Source organism: Dasypus novemcinctus, chromosome 9 (assembly GCF_030445035.2).
Source record: "Dasypus novemcinctus isolate mDasNov1 chromosome 9, mDasNov1.1.hap2, whole genome shotgun sequence".
Classification (NCBI taxonomy): domain Eukaryota; kingdom Metazoa; phylum Chordata; class Mammalia; order Cingulata; family Dasypodidae; genus Dasypus; species Dasypus novemcinctus.
The window spans coordinates 78,388,669-78,402,466 of record NC_080681.1 but is presented as its reverse complement, the minus strand read 5'-3'; the positions used below and the strand labels follow the sequence as shown (position 1 = coordinate 78,402,466).

At 39.9% G+C, this 13,798-nt stretch overlaps 1 protein-coding gene across 9 annotated transcripts in view; it reads right to left on the bottom strand.

The window, feature by feature from the left end:
• Positions 1–2: 2 nt before the first annotated feature.
• The window catches only part of YIPF1 (Yip1 domain family member 1), a 63,646-nt gene continuing 49,850 nt past the window's right edge, over positions 3–13,798 (bottom strand). For 4 of the 9 annotated variants that reach the window (XM_004448308.4, XM_058303542.2, XM_058303543.2 and 1 more), the window contains one exon: positions 3–1,868. Coding sequence is in view for 1 of the 9 variants with exons in the window: in XM_012528629.4 (XP_012384083.1) it covers positions 9,426–9,491 (66 nt within the window). In the remaining 8 variants the exon portion in view is untranslated. Of the gene's footprint in view, positions 1,869–8,951; positions 9,492–13,798 lie in introns of those variants that run through there. The other 5 variants (XM_071217433.1, XM_071217435.1, XM_071217432.1 and 2 more) reach the window with 2 other exon arrangements.

Sequence of the window (13,798 nt, the reverse complement as noted above, 5' to 3'; positions counted from 1 at the left end):
TATTCAGGACAACAAATGTACTAAATTTTATTTATTTATTTGTTGCTTCTGTTTTAGATTTATTTATTTATTTCAGCACAGCGCATGGGCCAGCTCCACACGGGTCAAGGGGGCCCAGGGCTTGTACCGCGGACCTCCCACGTGGTAGGCGGATTCCCTAAGCACTGGGCCAAGTCCGCTTCCCCATACTAGATTTTAAATCAGAGAGGGATTTAATGCAGGGAAGTGTTGGAAGGGCTGAAAGAGCACAGGAGAGAAAACATCAGAGCCGTAGTAGCAAAAGGGAGAAAGAAATTGTTACCCCAATATCTGGAAGTTATTTCCTTTGCGTTAGAGCCGGTGACGCCCAGCTGCTAAGGCTGGTGCTGCTGCTGCTGCTCTTGCTGCTATTAGCACCACACCATTGCTGTTGAGCAGCAAGGGAGTAGTTATTGTTCTTTGTGACTTTAAACCACCACCGGTGCCCACAACAATCTGCAGCTGCTCTCTGAGCCTTAGATTTCTTATCGATAATAAGACCATTTTGCAAGATGTCATATTAAATGACATTTTACTTGTAAATTGTCTAACACAGAGCAGACTTTCAATATATGATAACTATTACTAGTAGAGCAATTACAGGCTTTGAAATTAGATGAACATGAATCCCTTTTCTGCCACTTAGTGACTATAAAGTCTTAGGAAATTAATTTTATCTTTAAAGTTTATGTAAAAGGAAGATTTTTAAAAGTGTCCCTATAGGGAGAGGGAGGGGTGGGGTATATGGGAATCCCCTATATTTTCAATGTTACATTTGTGTAATCTAAAGCTCCTTTAAAAATAAAGAAAAAGTGTCCCTATAGACAAAGTATGCCAGAAACACATGTGCACTAAACAGATGAAAACTATAACCCAATCCTTTGAAATTGGCTGACATAAATTTTAAAAATGATACAAGATAATGAAAGAGCAATACCAACTGGTATTAGAAAAACCCAGAAAGTAGGAAATAGAACTCAGGGGAGAAACAGAAATAAAAGAAAAAGTATTATAGAAATGAAGATTGAACTAGAAGGAACTAAGAGCAAAGAAACAAAACGGGTAAATGCCACAACAGAGGAAGGATATATTTTAAATAAAAAGGAATAAAGAAAGAAACAAGATTTTTTTTACAGTAAATAGAGAGGATAGACAAAGATCTAATATGTGAATAATTTGAGACCCTGAAGAATCTGGACTCTCATTTTAAACTACCTCTTACTTTCTTTCTCCCAACAAGGTAAAGGTATAAGATACGTGGTAATTCCTTAGTTTGTTTTCAAATTGTCCTAAGATTTTAGAGTGAGCCATCATTTTCCTTAAGTTTTCACTTCAAAACCTTCCGTTGCTGTATAGTCCTGGGCATTTTACAGCCTGATAATGTTAGTGAGGGTGGTGACAAAAAAAACTCCTTTCTTCCCAGCTGTAGCTTGGAATATGGAGCAAGTTCCAGCTTCTGTTCTTCCAAGAGAGAAGGCTGTTGACTCCAGAGAAAAGTCTTCAGCCATTTCCAAAGGCAAAATAAAAACTATTTATTTTGAAAGAGAGCTCCTTGAATGTCCAAAGTCTCCTGTGCTACAGTATTTTGATGAGTCAAGAAAAAATAAATTTAAAAAAACATGGATTATATTTCCCAGTGGGGCATGGAGAAGATGTGCCCCAGGACAAAACTGAGCCATTATTTTTGCAAAACTCCAAGCCGTAGGGAAGAATTTGAAAGGTTCAGCAAATTGAAAAGAAGGCTCAGGTTTCTCCTCCTTCCTTTGATGCCCCTTCTCTGGAGCCAGGCTGCACCCCTTGTTGGCCAGTTGGTGGGGCTGGCCTCTGCTGCCTGTTTCTTGGGGGGAAATCTGAAAAAGAAAAAGAAAAAAATTGGAGCAAGAGGGAGATCCTTGAGGGAAAACACACATTGTATGAGTATCATGTATAATCCAGGCTTCAGAATGGCTTTTTCTCCCTTTAAAACACTGCCTTGGAGGTTTAACTCCAAGACTGGTTTAACCCTCTGTCTATGACATAGAGAATAAAAAAGTGAGATCTATGGCCAAAGATGAGGCTACAGGGTGCCTCCCGGTTTCCATATGTATGAGGAAGAGGTAGGATCAAAGGATTTTTACATAAATACTTAAGTGCCTGGGAGGTAATAGGTAAAGGCTTTGGAGTCAGACAAATGCAGAATTGAATCCTAGGGTCCTGCTTAATAGCAGTTACTTGCTTGAGCAAGTAATTTACCCTCTTAGTTTATCAGTTCATCACCTATAAAAAGGGAGATAATTATGTACATTGTGCTTACTTTATTCTATCTAGCTATCTAAACTGAGCCTTTTACCCACCCTTCATATAACATGATAGTTATTAATGCTGTTCACCAAGTATTATTTCAAGCTCTCTTCTCCATGGGCACATAAATGATTGTACTTCACGGCTCTCTTCAGTGTTAGGTATGGCCATGTAACACTTCTGGCCAATGAACTGTGAGCAGAAGTGACATGCCTTACAGGTGGAAGGTTTAATTGCCAGTGTGATACCCTTCAGATCTCCCTTTTCCTCTGGCACAGTGACCAACAATATTTGAAATGGCGATTGCTCTAGTGGTCCCTGAATGACTACAGTGAACAGAATCTCCCTGCCAACCTGTCATGGACTTGTAACGAGCAAGAAATAAACTTCATTGTTTTAAGCTGCTGACATTTTGGATTGCTTTGTTAGGCATGCTACTAGGCCCTATGGGAAGATACATAGGAACACAGTTTCCTGCTGTCAGCACCTTCCCATCCAGTGTACAAGCCCTATCTTTAGACACTAACTCTCCTAAATCATAATCTCAACTAATGCATCCATTCCAAGTGGTTATTGGTTTTTAGTTTATAACTTGTTCTTGAGAAAAGAATGAAGCCAGAGAAGAGGTACAGGGTCTAAGGAAGTAATACTGATCTACTTACAAATCCCTCACTCTCACACGTGTTTTCTCTGCCTCCATACCTCTGCTTAAGCTGGTCTCTCTGGATTTTCAAATCTCATGCTTTCCAAGAAGGCTTTCCTGTCTAAAACTCCTATAATTCTACCATTTATTGGGTACATCCTGCCCTCAGTACCAGAGAAAAGAAAGAGCAAACTTTGAAGCCAGATAGCCCTGGGTTCAAGTCCTAGCTTTGCCCCTCACTAGCTAAGAAAGCTAGATGCCTTGCTTTGGTTGAACACCTACTATATATTGGATGCTACAGAACATATATAAATTTAATTCTCATACTTGATCTTCAAAATTGATTTTTATAGATATATATGTTACAGAGGAAGCCAGAATTAGAGAAAGTAAAGCAAGGATCCACATCCATATCTAATGAGTATTGCAAATCTTTTATATAAATAGTCTTCCCTGTGTGGTTTGCTTTGTTTCCCTGCTCTCTCCTTTCTTAAAAAATTTACAAAAGTTTTAATTTTTGTTCTAATGATTTCCTTTATAAAACATCTTTAATCATCTCAATTTGGTGGTGGTGGGGATTACTGTCTATTGTTTCCCTCTTATGAACAATACTGTCATTACCTAGTAACTTCTCCCTCCTTCCTTTCCTCCCCTCCAGCATCTGATTTGAAGTAATATTCTTTTACTCTGTTAATAATGATAAGGCAGTTAGCAAACTTACTCGCTTTATAAGTGCTCTTCCCATTCTTCCTTCATTTTTGTTATACTGTATATTTATTGTAAGGGCATATAACAATTATAAGCAATATTCTCTCCCTCATAATCATCTTTATTCTTAGTTCTACAAGTAAATATATATTTAGGTCTCACTACCAGTTATGTCAGTGTTTCACCAGGTATTTTGTCTGAGGTATGTTTCCTAGTGGATGCCTCAGAAAGGTCTTGTGGGAATATTTCCTCTGTTCTTACATGTTTATAATACTTGGTCTGTGGCCTTTACACCTGCAAGTCCGTTTGACTGGATGTTAAATCCTAAGCTCACCTTTTCCTTCCTGGGTATCTTAGATATCTTACTTTATAGTCTTTTTACATAAAGTGCTATTGTCAAAAAGTCTGATGACAATCTGATTTTCTTTCCCTTTAAGTGAATTTGTCTTTTAGCCTGGATGCCCCCGATTTTGGCTTTCTTTAAAATCCATTAATTTTACTAGAATATGCCTTCATGTTGATCTTCTGGGTCAATTTCCCCAAGTATGAGGTGTACCCTTGTGCCCTTTCTATATGTAGTCTCAAATTTGTTTTTATTTTTTATTTTTGGAAAAATTTCTAATAAATATAGTCTTTCATATGTATTTTTTCCATTGCTTAGTTTTTTTCATTTTCAGTTACATCTATTATACACTCTTATTTTATTTATTTAAAAGATTTATTTACCCCCATCTCCATTGTTTGTGTTCTTCTGTATCTGCTTGTCTTCTCTTTAGGCAGCCCTGGGAACCGATCCTGGGACCTTCCAGAGTGGGAGAGAGGTACTCAATCTCTTGCACCAACCACCTCAGCTTCCTGATCTGCTGTGTCTCTTGTTGTCTCTCCTCTGTATCTCTTTTTGTTGCATCATTTTGCTGCGCCAGCTCTCCACTTGGGCCAGCTTGCCGCATGGGCCAGGACTCCTGTGCAGGCCAGCACCCCTGCATGGGCCAGAACTCTGCTTGGACCAGCTTGCCATGTGAGCCAGCACTCTGCTTGGGCCAGCTTGCCAAGCAGGCCGGCTTGTCTTCACCAGCAGGCCCCAGGAATTGAACTGTGGACCTCCCATATGGTTAGATGGGAGCCCAATTGCTTGAGACACATCGGCTTCCGTATAATGCACTTGTAGATTTTTTTTTTTTTTGCTTATCTTTTATATTTATCTCTCTCTTAAATTCTTTGATTTCTCTTTATTCATTCTAAAATTTTATAAACGTCCTTCTTTTCATTTTATTCCCTTAAGGCATTATATATTGTGCATATTCACTCTGATATTCCTTTAAGTTCAGTCTTCATTTGTGAAATGAGTTTTCTATCTCCAATTCTTTCCTGAGTTTTATTACCTAACTTATGTTTTGTAATTCTGATTTTTTTCTTTCATATCTTGTATCATTTTCTTAATTTATTTTAGCTCATTTTGAAATATTAAGTTGTAGTTTTTATCTGTTTTTATGGGCATGCCTTCCTGGAATGCTTTATTATTAGGGATGTTATTCTGCTCCTATTCTCTTTTTTCTTATAATAACTTCATTATGAGATTTGACTGCAGTCCTTTCTGTTGCTCATATTTACATGAAATTAGTTTTCCTGCATATTATGAAGGGAGGAAGAAGGATAACTTTTGCTCTCTTGCGTCCATTCACTGTGTCTGCTTGCCTTCTCAGGGGTACCAGGACTCTGTCTCTTTTTTGTTGTTGCATCACCTTGCTGCGTCAGCTCTCTGTGTGTGGCGTCACTCCTTGGGCGGGCTGCACTTTTTGCGCAGGGCGGCTCTCCTTACAGAATGCACTCCTTGCGCGTGGGGCTCCCCTACACAGGGGACACCCCTGTGTGGCACGGCACTCCTTGGGCGCATCAGCACTGCACGTGGGCCAGCTCACCACACAGGCCAGGAGGCGCTGGGTTTGAATGCTGGACATCTGCTTCCCTTATTTTCAGAGTTCTAAAACACTGTTGCTTCCCTTTGCTTCTTTCCACAAAGATGCTGATACCATCAAGTCTTAGAGCTGTCAGTGGTTTGTACCTACTTGAATTATGGGGTTTGTAGTGATACCTTGTCACCTAGTTTTGTCGTACATGTTGTCCATGGTTTTCTATCCTGACTGTTTTTATAGGAGAACTCAGATACTCAAACTATGTTACTGCCAGTGACATCTTCCCAGAAATTCTTAGTTCTCTCATTTTTTTCTATGGTGCCAGCCAATGAAATCAAACAATAGAAAAACAACCATCCATTAACTTTTATAAAAGTAAAGGTTCTAAAATGTAGTAGTTATCTATCTAAAATCCATTCTCTTTCTTTCTTACTAACAGTATTCTGGTTTCATTCATGGTGGCCAGCTTAATAGTATTTTCTAGCCTCCTCTGAAGCTAAGGGGACCAATAAGATATAAGCAGAAGACATTGGATGGGACTTTGGAGAAAGTTCATTAAAAGGTAGGCTAACTTGACTGGCCAACCACTTTTTCCCTTCCCTTCTTGCCTGTACTTTGCAAGAGATAGAGCAGGGGTCTTGGATTCAGATGGTGACAAATTTATGCTACAGATTATTGATCAAAGAAAAATATAACAATGGAAGAAGTTGGAATCCCTGATGGCATCATGGAGCAGCCATCTATCTCTAGACTTCTATTCACATGACAGAAATGAAATTATTGATTTGTTTAAACCATTGCCTTAAATCAGGGTTTAACAGATCAGGGTTCCATTACATGTGGAATGTAATTCATATCTGCTTCCTGGGGGCCCTAAGAGCAGTAGGCTTCCAAATGATGCTGCTGGTTGGTTCCTGAAATTTTCACTGGTCCTTGCCTATGTGAGAAAAAGTTAACAATGTAGTCAGTTTTTCATAAAACTAAATTCATCTAAAATTTTAATACTAAGATTATGCCCTTCTGGATTATTTGGTATAATGTTGACTTTTATAAGATGATGGTACTAATTGATGATGGTTATATCTAAAATCCTTAATTAAAAATTAAATGTTGGGGACCAGATGTAGTTCAGTGGTTTAGTGCCTGCTTCCCGGGTACAATGTCCTGGGTTCAATCCATGGTACCTCTTTAAGAAAAAAATTGAATGTTGACCACTTTATTAAAGAATCTCTAAACATGTCTTTGGAAAAATTAAACCATATACCACAGCTTTAAATTACTTAGTAGTAACTGAATTTTTCTCAAATGGGGATAAAAGATAAAAGACGTTTATATGTTCTCTCTTCAATGAGAAAAATCCTGCCACTTTCATAAGAGATAGGAAGGTTGTAGATGGCTTGTACAGGGGAATTCACAGGAGCCACATGTTAAAAGTCATGGGCAGCAGGAGAAGTATTAAAGAGAAAAGTCAGGATACCTATTTAGAGAATGACCAGTAGGTATGGATACCAAGTTCTCTGAAGAGCCCTTGGGGATAATAGAAATATTTAGCTGGAGAAGATTCAAGGAGCCCAGAATGGCTGTCTTTAAACATCTGAAGTTAACGAAGGAAAAAAGGCTCAAATTGTTCTGTGGGGCCTCTGGAGTAGAGCTAGGACCAACTAATAAAAGCTACACAGGCACTTCTAAGAGAATGGGTTGTTAAGAGGAGGAAACGACTGCCTTGGGAGAAGCTGAGGCTAGCAACCATGTAGTAGTGATCAGTGGACTATAAAATCCCCAAGAAAAGGGACTTTATCTGTTTGGTTCATTGTTCTATCCCAGTACTTAGAATAGTGCTTAGCACTTAGTAGGTTATCAGTATGCTTGTTGAGTTAATGGAGGGGATGTTCAACATTTGATGGAGGTTTGCCAGATGACCTTAAGTTCAGTGTAGCCTGAATTTGTGTGCATTATCCTCTTATCTGCATGGTCAGACTTTTTTTTTTTTGGCCCCCCATGGCTCCCTCGTCTGTTTGCTCATTGTGTTGCTCATTTTTTGTTCTTTGTCTGCTCACTGTCTACTCATTGTTTTTTATTTTTGCTTGCTGTCTGCTCGCTGTCTTTTTTTTTCTATAGGAGGCATCAGGCACTCAACTGCTTGAGCCACATCTGCTCCCTGCTTGTTTTATATCTTTGCTCATTGTCTGCTCATTGTTTTTGCTCAATGTCTGCTCGTTGTTTGTCTTTTGTAGGAGGCACTGGGAATCAAACTCAGGAACTCACATGTGAGAGGCAGGCACTGAACTGCCTGAGCCACACCCATTCCCCCAGCTGTTTGTTTTTTGTTTTTAGGAGGCACCAGAAACCAAACCAGGACTGCCCAAGTGGGAAGCAGATACTCAACTGCTTGAGCCACATCCGCTCCCTGCATGGTCAGACTAAATATGTCTAAATATGTCTTTGTAGCTGTCTCAGAAATACATAGGGAACCCCTGTCCTAAAGTGGACAACAGAAGCAGTAGGGAATCAGCAATCCTGACCTGACAGTCTCCCAGATGGAGTGCATTTCAAAGAAAAAGTATAAAAAGGTATATTTGACAGGTAACTGGCTTCACCTGGCACTCTAGCCAGGAAGTCATGCCAAAGTACCCTAAGAGAATTTTCTAAAATCTATGTGTCAAAACAGGTTGTAAATGAGTATGTTTGTTAAACCCAATGTCCATGCTTAAGGAGAAAAACTTCAGATTCCATTTCAACCCATGTATCATAACAGCTAGCACTTTAAATCAGATTCCCAGCAGCCTCCAGCATGTTGAATTTGAAACATCAAATATAAAACATCAATCTGTAGAGAACTGGTTAAAAGATTGCTTGTAAATCTTTGGAAATGAATGGAAATGGTGAGAGCACATCATGGTGTGTGTGACTAGCAGAGCTATTATATGGGTAGACAGTGGTTGAAAGGGCAAGTCTTAGGACATGTATATTACTAAAAGGAAAGCTAAAAAGTGTAACATGGGGCTATATAATATAGTGAAACCTCATGTAAAATACAAATATGGGTGATATTGCATATATGACTGTTTTTACAAAATATAAATATAAATAAACTAGAGAGAAGGAAACAGAATAGCATCTATATATGGCAGGAGAAGCAAAGCAGGATTGAAAGATGATGAGTTTTGTTTGTTTGCTTTTTGTTGTTTATTATTATTATTACTGGATAATTAAAATGCTCTAAAAATGAATGAAGTGATGACTGCACAACTATGTGATTATATTGAATACCACTGCTTGGATATTTTGGATGGATTTATGCTTTAGTAATAATGTATCAATAAAATTAATTCATTAAAAAAAAGATCATGGGAGAACTTGAAATAAAAGTCATGAAATGCAGACACAGATATTATATGAGGTATTTATTTTGCAACCATTAGGTTCAGTTTCCCTAGTATTAGGTCACTGAAGACAAATTCCCAGGTTCAAAATTAATACAAATGAAAACCAATCAAAATCCATAGTTTGGCTACTTTAGATAACAGGATCGCCTAGGTAATCTGTACATAATTCAGAGAAAAGACATCAGAAGTTAGGATGGATCCATTTCAGGTGTTAAGGGTGTTTCTAAAGTGAAGCTTGTCACATGACTGTGGGAGGCAAATGGGAGGGCACTTGAACATGCCTAGCCCATTCCTCTGCATTTCATTTCAAATCCGTGCATAGTCACAATGGTAATTGATGGGTGAAAAAGAGCTGAAAGACACATGTGCTGAACAACATTTAACTTCTGTTTGTTAAATAGATCTTTGGGTTTCAATTCAGCATCATCCAGATGTTGGTGGTTGGTGCCAGTCCATCAGTTTTCCTGCTGGCTTTGGTCATTCTGCTTTCTCGTGATGGATGCCATGTCCAAAAGAACCATACTCCAAAAACATCAAAGATAACTAAAAAACAATAAGTGTGACTTTCAAGAGAAATACTCCCTCCTAGAGAAAGGAGCTAAATTATAGAAAAGGCTATTTATATTCAGAGGTATAACTTCAACACTGAAGCAGTACCCCACCACCAACTCCCAAAATCTTGAGCGTTGAGCACTGGTTTCAGTGCTCAAAGGAAGACTTACTGTTGGAGAAGACTACATTTTTTAATGTTTCCCTCAATTTCCTTAGGAACCCAGGGACCTCTGACCCAGATCCCAAAGCTACCTTTAGTCATCCATCCTTCTTTCTCTCTCTTCTCTGTGGCAGCACTATGTTAGGTGCTAGAGAAGGAAAGATAAAATGGATTCCAAGGGACATAAAAAGACTTGGAGGGAAGCGGACTTGGCCCAGTGGTTAGGGCGTCTGTCTACCACATGGGAGGTCCCCGGTTCAAACCCCGGGCCTCCTTGACCCGTGTGGTGCTGGCCCACATGCAGTGCTGATGCACACAAGGAGTGCCATGCCACGCAGGGGTGTCCCCGCATAGGGGAGCCTCACGCAAAAGGAGTGTGCCCCATAAGGAGAGCCGCCCAGCATGAAAGAAAGTTCAGCCTGCCCGCGAAAGAAAGTTCAGCCTGCCCAGGAATGGTGCCGCACACACGGAGAGCTGACACAACAGGATGACGCAACGAAAAGAAACACAGATTCCCATGCCTCTGACAACAACAGAAGCAGACAAAAAAGAACACGCAGCAAAATAGACACAGAACAGACAACTGGGCCGGGGGCAGGGAGGGGAGAGAAATAAATAAATAAATCTTTAAAAAAAAAAGACTTGGGAAATGGAAAGCTGTTTGCAGTAGTTGAAACATAACGTTACGCAGGAACAATGGCAGGATATGAGGCAGGGAAAATAGATTAGGGAGAGATCATGGCAAGCCAGGGAGTTTAGATTTTGTCTTTTAGACAATAAGGGGCCAAAAAAAAGTTTTTAAGTAGGGAAGTAATGTAGTTGGAGTGACATGGCCAGATTTATGAATTTTAGATAACCTCTGTGGTTGTGTGGAGGATGGAGTGAGGGGACGAAAAGAAAAGAGGCAGAGACACCCATATGGTCCATGTGTGAGAAGACAGGTCCTGAACACTGGGTATGATAATAATAGGGTGTACCTGATCAATATTTTGGAGGTAGAATAGACAAGTCTTGCAGACTAATAAGATGGGGAAAATGAGAGGCAGGGATCTACATGCATGCTGAGAGACTGTGTGGATTTCTTAATTCAATAAATATTTTTTGAGGATTGATGTGCCAGGCACTAGGTACAGTGATGCACAAGACAGGCATGGTCCCTACTCTCAAGGAACTTACAATCTAGCTGGATAGACACCAAGGTAAACAAATACATAAACATTATTTAACTAGTCATAAGGTACTGTGAGCAAATATAATAAAGAATCTAACCTAGCCTGAAGTCAGGGACAAGGTAGACGGTGGTAAAGGGGAGGCCTGGTTTGGTTTTAGACATAGTAAATGTGGTACACCTAGTTGAGGATTGGTAAGAGGGAGATGGGAACTTGGAAAGGGGCTAAAGATATAGTTAAATCAGAGGCGATTAAGGAATGTGACAGAGAAGGACTCCTAATGCACAGCCTTCCACTTAAGGGAGTGACTCAGGCTTCCTTGGCGACCTCACCATGGGCAATATCACTACTAAGGGCAGCATTTGACTACGCCATGAAGGTGGAACTGAGGCAGGGACTGTCTGTGTAAGTACTGGCTCAAGAAAAGGGAAAAGTGGCCAGCAAAATATCTATGAAATGTGGTTGGAGAAGGGTGGTAGCTGTAATTTGCTAGAGTGAAAAACCAAAAGCCTTGATCAGTCTTCTAGTAAATATCAGCTCAGGTTTCTGAAATGCTAAATAAAAGTATAGACAAACCAGCCCACAGGGCAAGCAATAAAGATTTTATTTTCATAAATATATACTCTGTTTTTCTCTTACCCTTTTAGCTACCTGTTCAAAATTAATGCCAGGACTAGATGAGGATTTAAAGACAGCATACCACCTTCTCCTGCTGTCAACTTTTAATGGATGGCCTGTAACACACAGGCTGGAAATCCTGACACTTAAGCCAGAGGGTGGCAAGTAAGATGATACTACCCTTTGTGCCAAACTTGGCCCATGATGTCACTGTCAGCTAGCACCTCCCTGCTTCTCAGGGTTTGCCTCAACTTCCTCCCAGCCTAGGCCGATGGCTCCTGGCCACTGCGGCCCCACTGTGGCACACGCATGACCTGCTCCCTTTCTTGCCTCAGGCCTGCACCCAAACCTGGCCAATGTCACCATTGCCTGATCTGGAGTGTTCCAATCAAAAGTTCCTAATGTCATGATTCTTCCAGTGTGAGTGATGCATGATATAAAAAATTGGGCTGTAAAATCTGGGAGGGTAAAGATCTATTTTCACTGTTCACCCAATAGCTGTAGCACCTAGTGGGCCTTCAATGAATGAACAAGTAGAAAGTTCTCAAGTAATGTGTCAAATGAAGCTAGGATATCATATCCACTGTCACTAATTAAAATAAATAAATCTCTGCCCTCAAGGAACTCCCAGTCTAGGAAGGGGCAGAGCTGTATAAATTGTACATAAGAGTAAACAAGAAAAATGCCATTACAGAAGTACATCCAAGGGGCTGTGGGAGAGCACAGAGAAAGACATACTTTTACATGGAAAAGTCAAGAAAAACTACACCAAGAAGAGGGAATCTGAAATGGGTCCTGAAGAATAAATAGGAAGTTGCCAAGTAGACAAAGAAGGGAAAGGCAATCCAGACTGAAAAGATGTGAGGGAGCAAAGAGAAGATCAGAAAGGCTATAGCATGGGTCAGAACACGAAGCTGCAAAGGCTGGCTGAGGCTAGATTATAAAGAACCATGAGTGCCAGGCCATGGGGACTGGGGAACAGCAGATTTTTTAAAGAAGTTAAGTGACACTAAGACTGTGTTTTAGGGGGTGGTTTGGCATTAGTCTCAAATGAATACTTTTGGGTGTCTCCAAACTGAGTCATTCCAGATAAATGTTGCCAGAAATTTCTAAAAATTATAGTGATATCCAGTTAGCAATAGAGAGGAACTATTCCAAGTGTCTTGAAAACAGTAATTTGACTATGCATCCCTAGTATGATATATCCTAAGGATGAATAGAACTAAAAAAATAATCTTAAAAGATTTTTAAAGTACCATTTCTAGTAATCAGTGATAGTACTGATACTGTTATTCTTAAATTGCTGTGAGTTTATGGTGGGATAAACAAAACACTTATCTAATGTTCCAATTCTATCATTCCAGGCGTCACTGAGAAGTGAGATCCTCGGTATAGGAAAGAGGTACATTTAAAATGAAATTTAGTAAAAACTCCATAGTACTACAAAAGAATTGGAAGTATCAGTATTAACTCTTATTTACCTTATCTTTAAATAAACAAACATATATATGTCCAACTCTGAACACCAATAAAACCTACAATGACCAAGCCAGTTGCAATGAGTACACTAGCATCCAGATTGTGACCTTGATATGGTTTTCCCATTGAAAGGAACTAGGCTCAGTCTGGGTCTGGGACAGATGTTCAAAATGAGCCTGATCCCAGAAATAGACCCATACAAATACAATCAACTGATCTTTGACACAGGAACAAAATAAGTCTGGAACATTTTGCCAAAACAGAAGGCAAGGGAGCTATCAGGAACAACAAGCTATGGTGTCAATGGGACTTGGGGGCCAACCTGAAGAGACTCCCATTGGCCAAAAATGGGGCAATTTGTGCATCAATAAGAATAATACTTGCACTTGGACAAACTAATTGGTCACTGTAGAATGCTAGCACATCACCTACTATTTTGAAAACAGGTGTTGGGGATTAAATCATGTCCCCCCACAAATGGCATGTTCAGGTCCCAACCCCTGGTTCTGTGGATATGAAACTATTTGTAGGTAGGAGCTTTGAAGATGTTATGATAACAGTGTACCCAAGCTGAATGAGGATGGGCCTTAATCCAATATGGCTGACGTCCTAATAAGCAAAGGAAATTGGATACAGGGGAGAAGCCATGGGGAGCAGTCAGAAGCTGGAAGTCAATGGAACCCAGAAGAGAAAGGAGAAGATGCCACCATGTACATTGCCATCTGATGGAAAAGCCAAGGAAACCAAAAGATTGCCAGCCAATCAGAAGATACCCCAGGATGAGGCTGAAACCATGAACCAATACATTCCTGTTGTTAAGCCAAATACTGCATGGTATTTGTTTTTAGCAGCTAGGAAATTGAAAAAGTAGG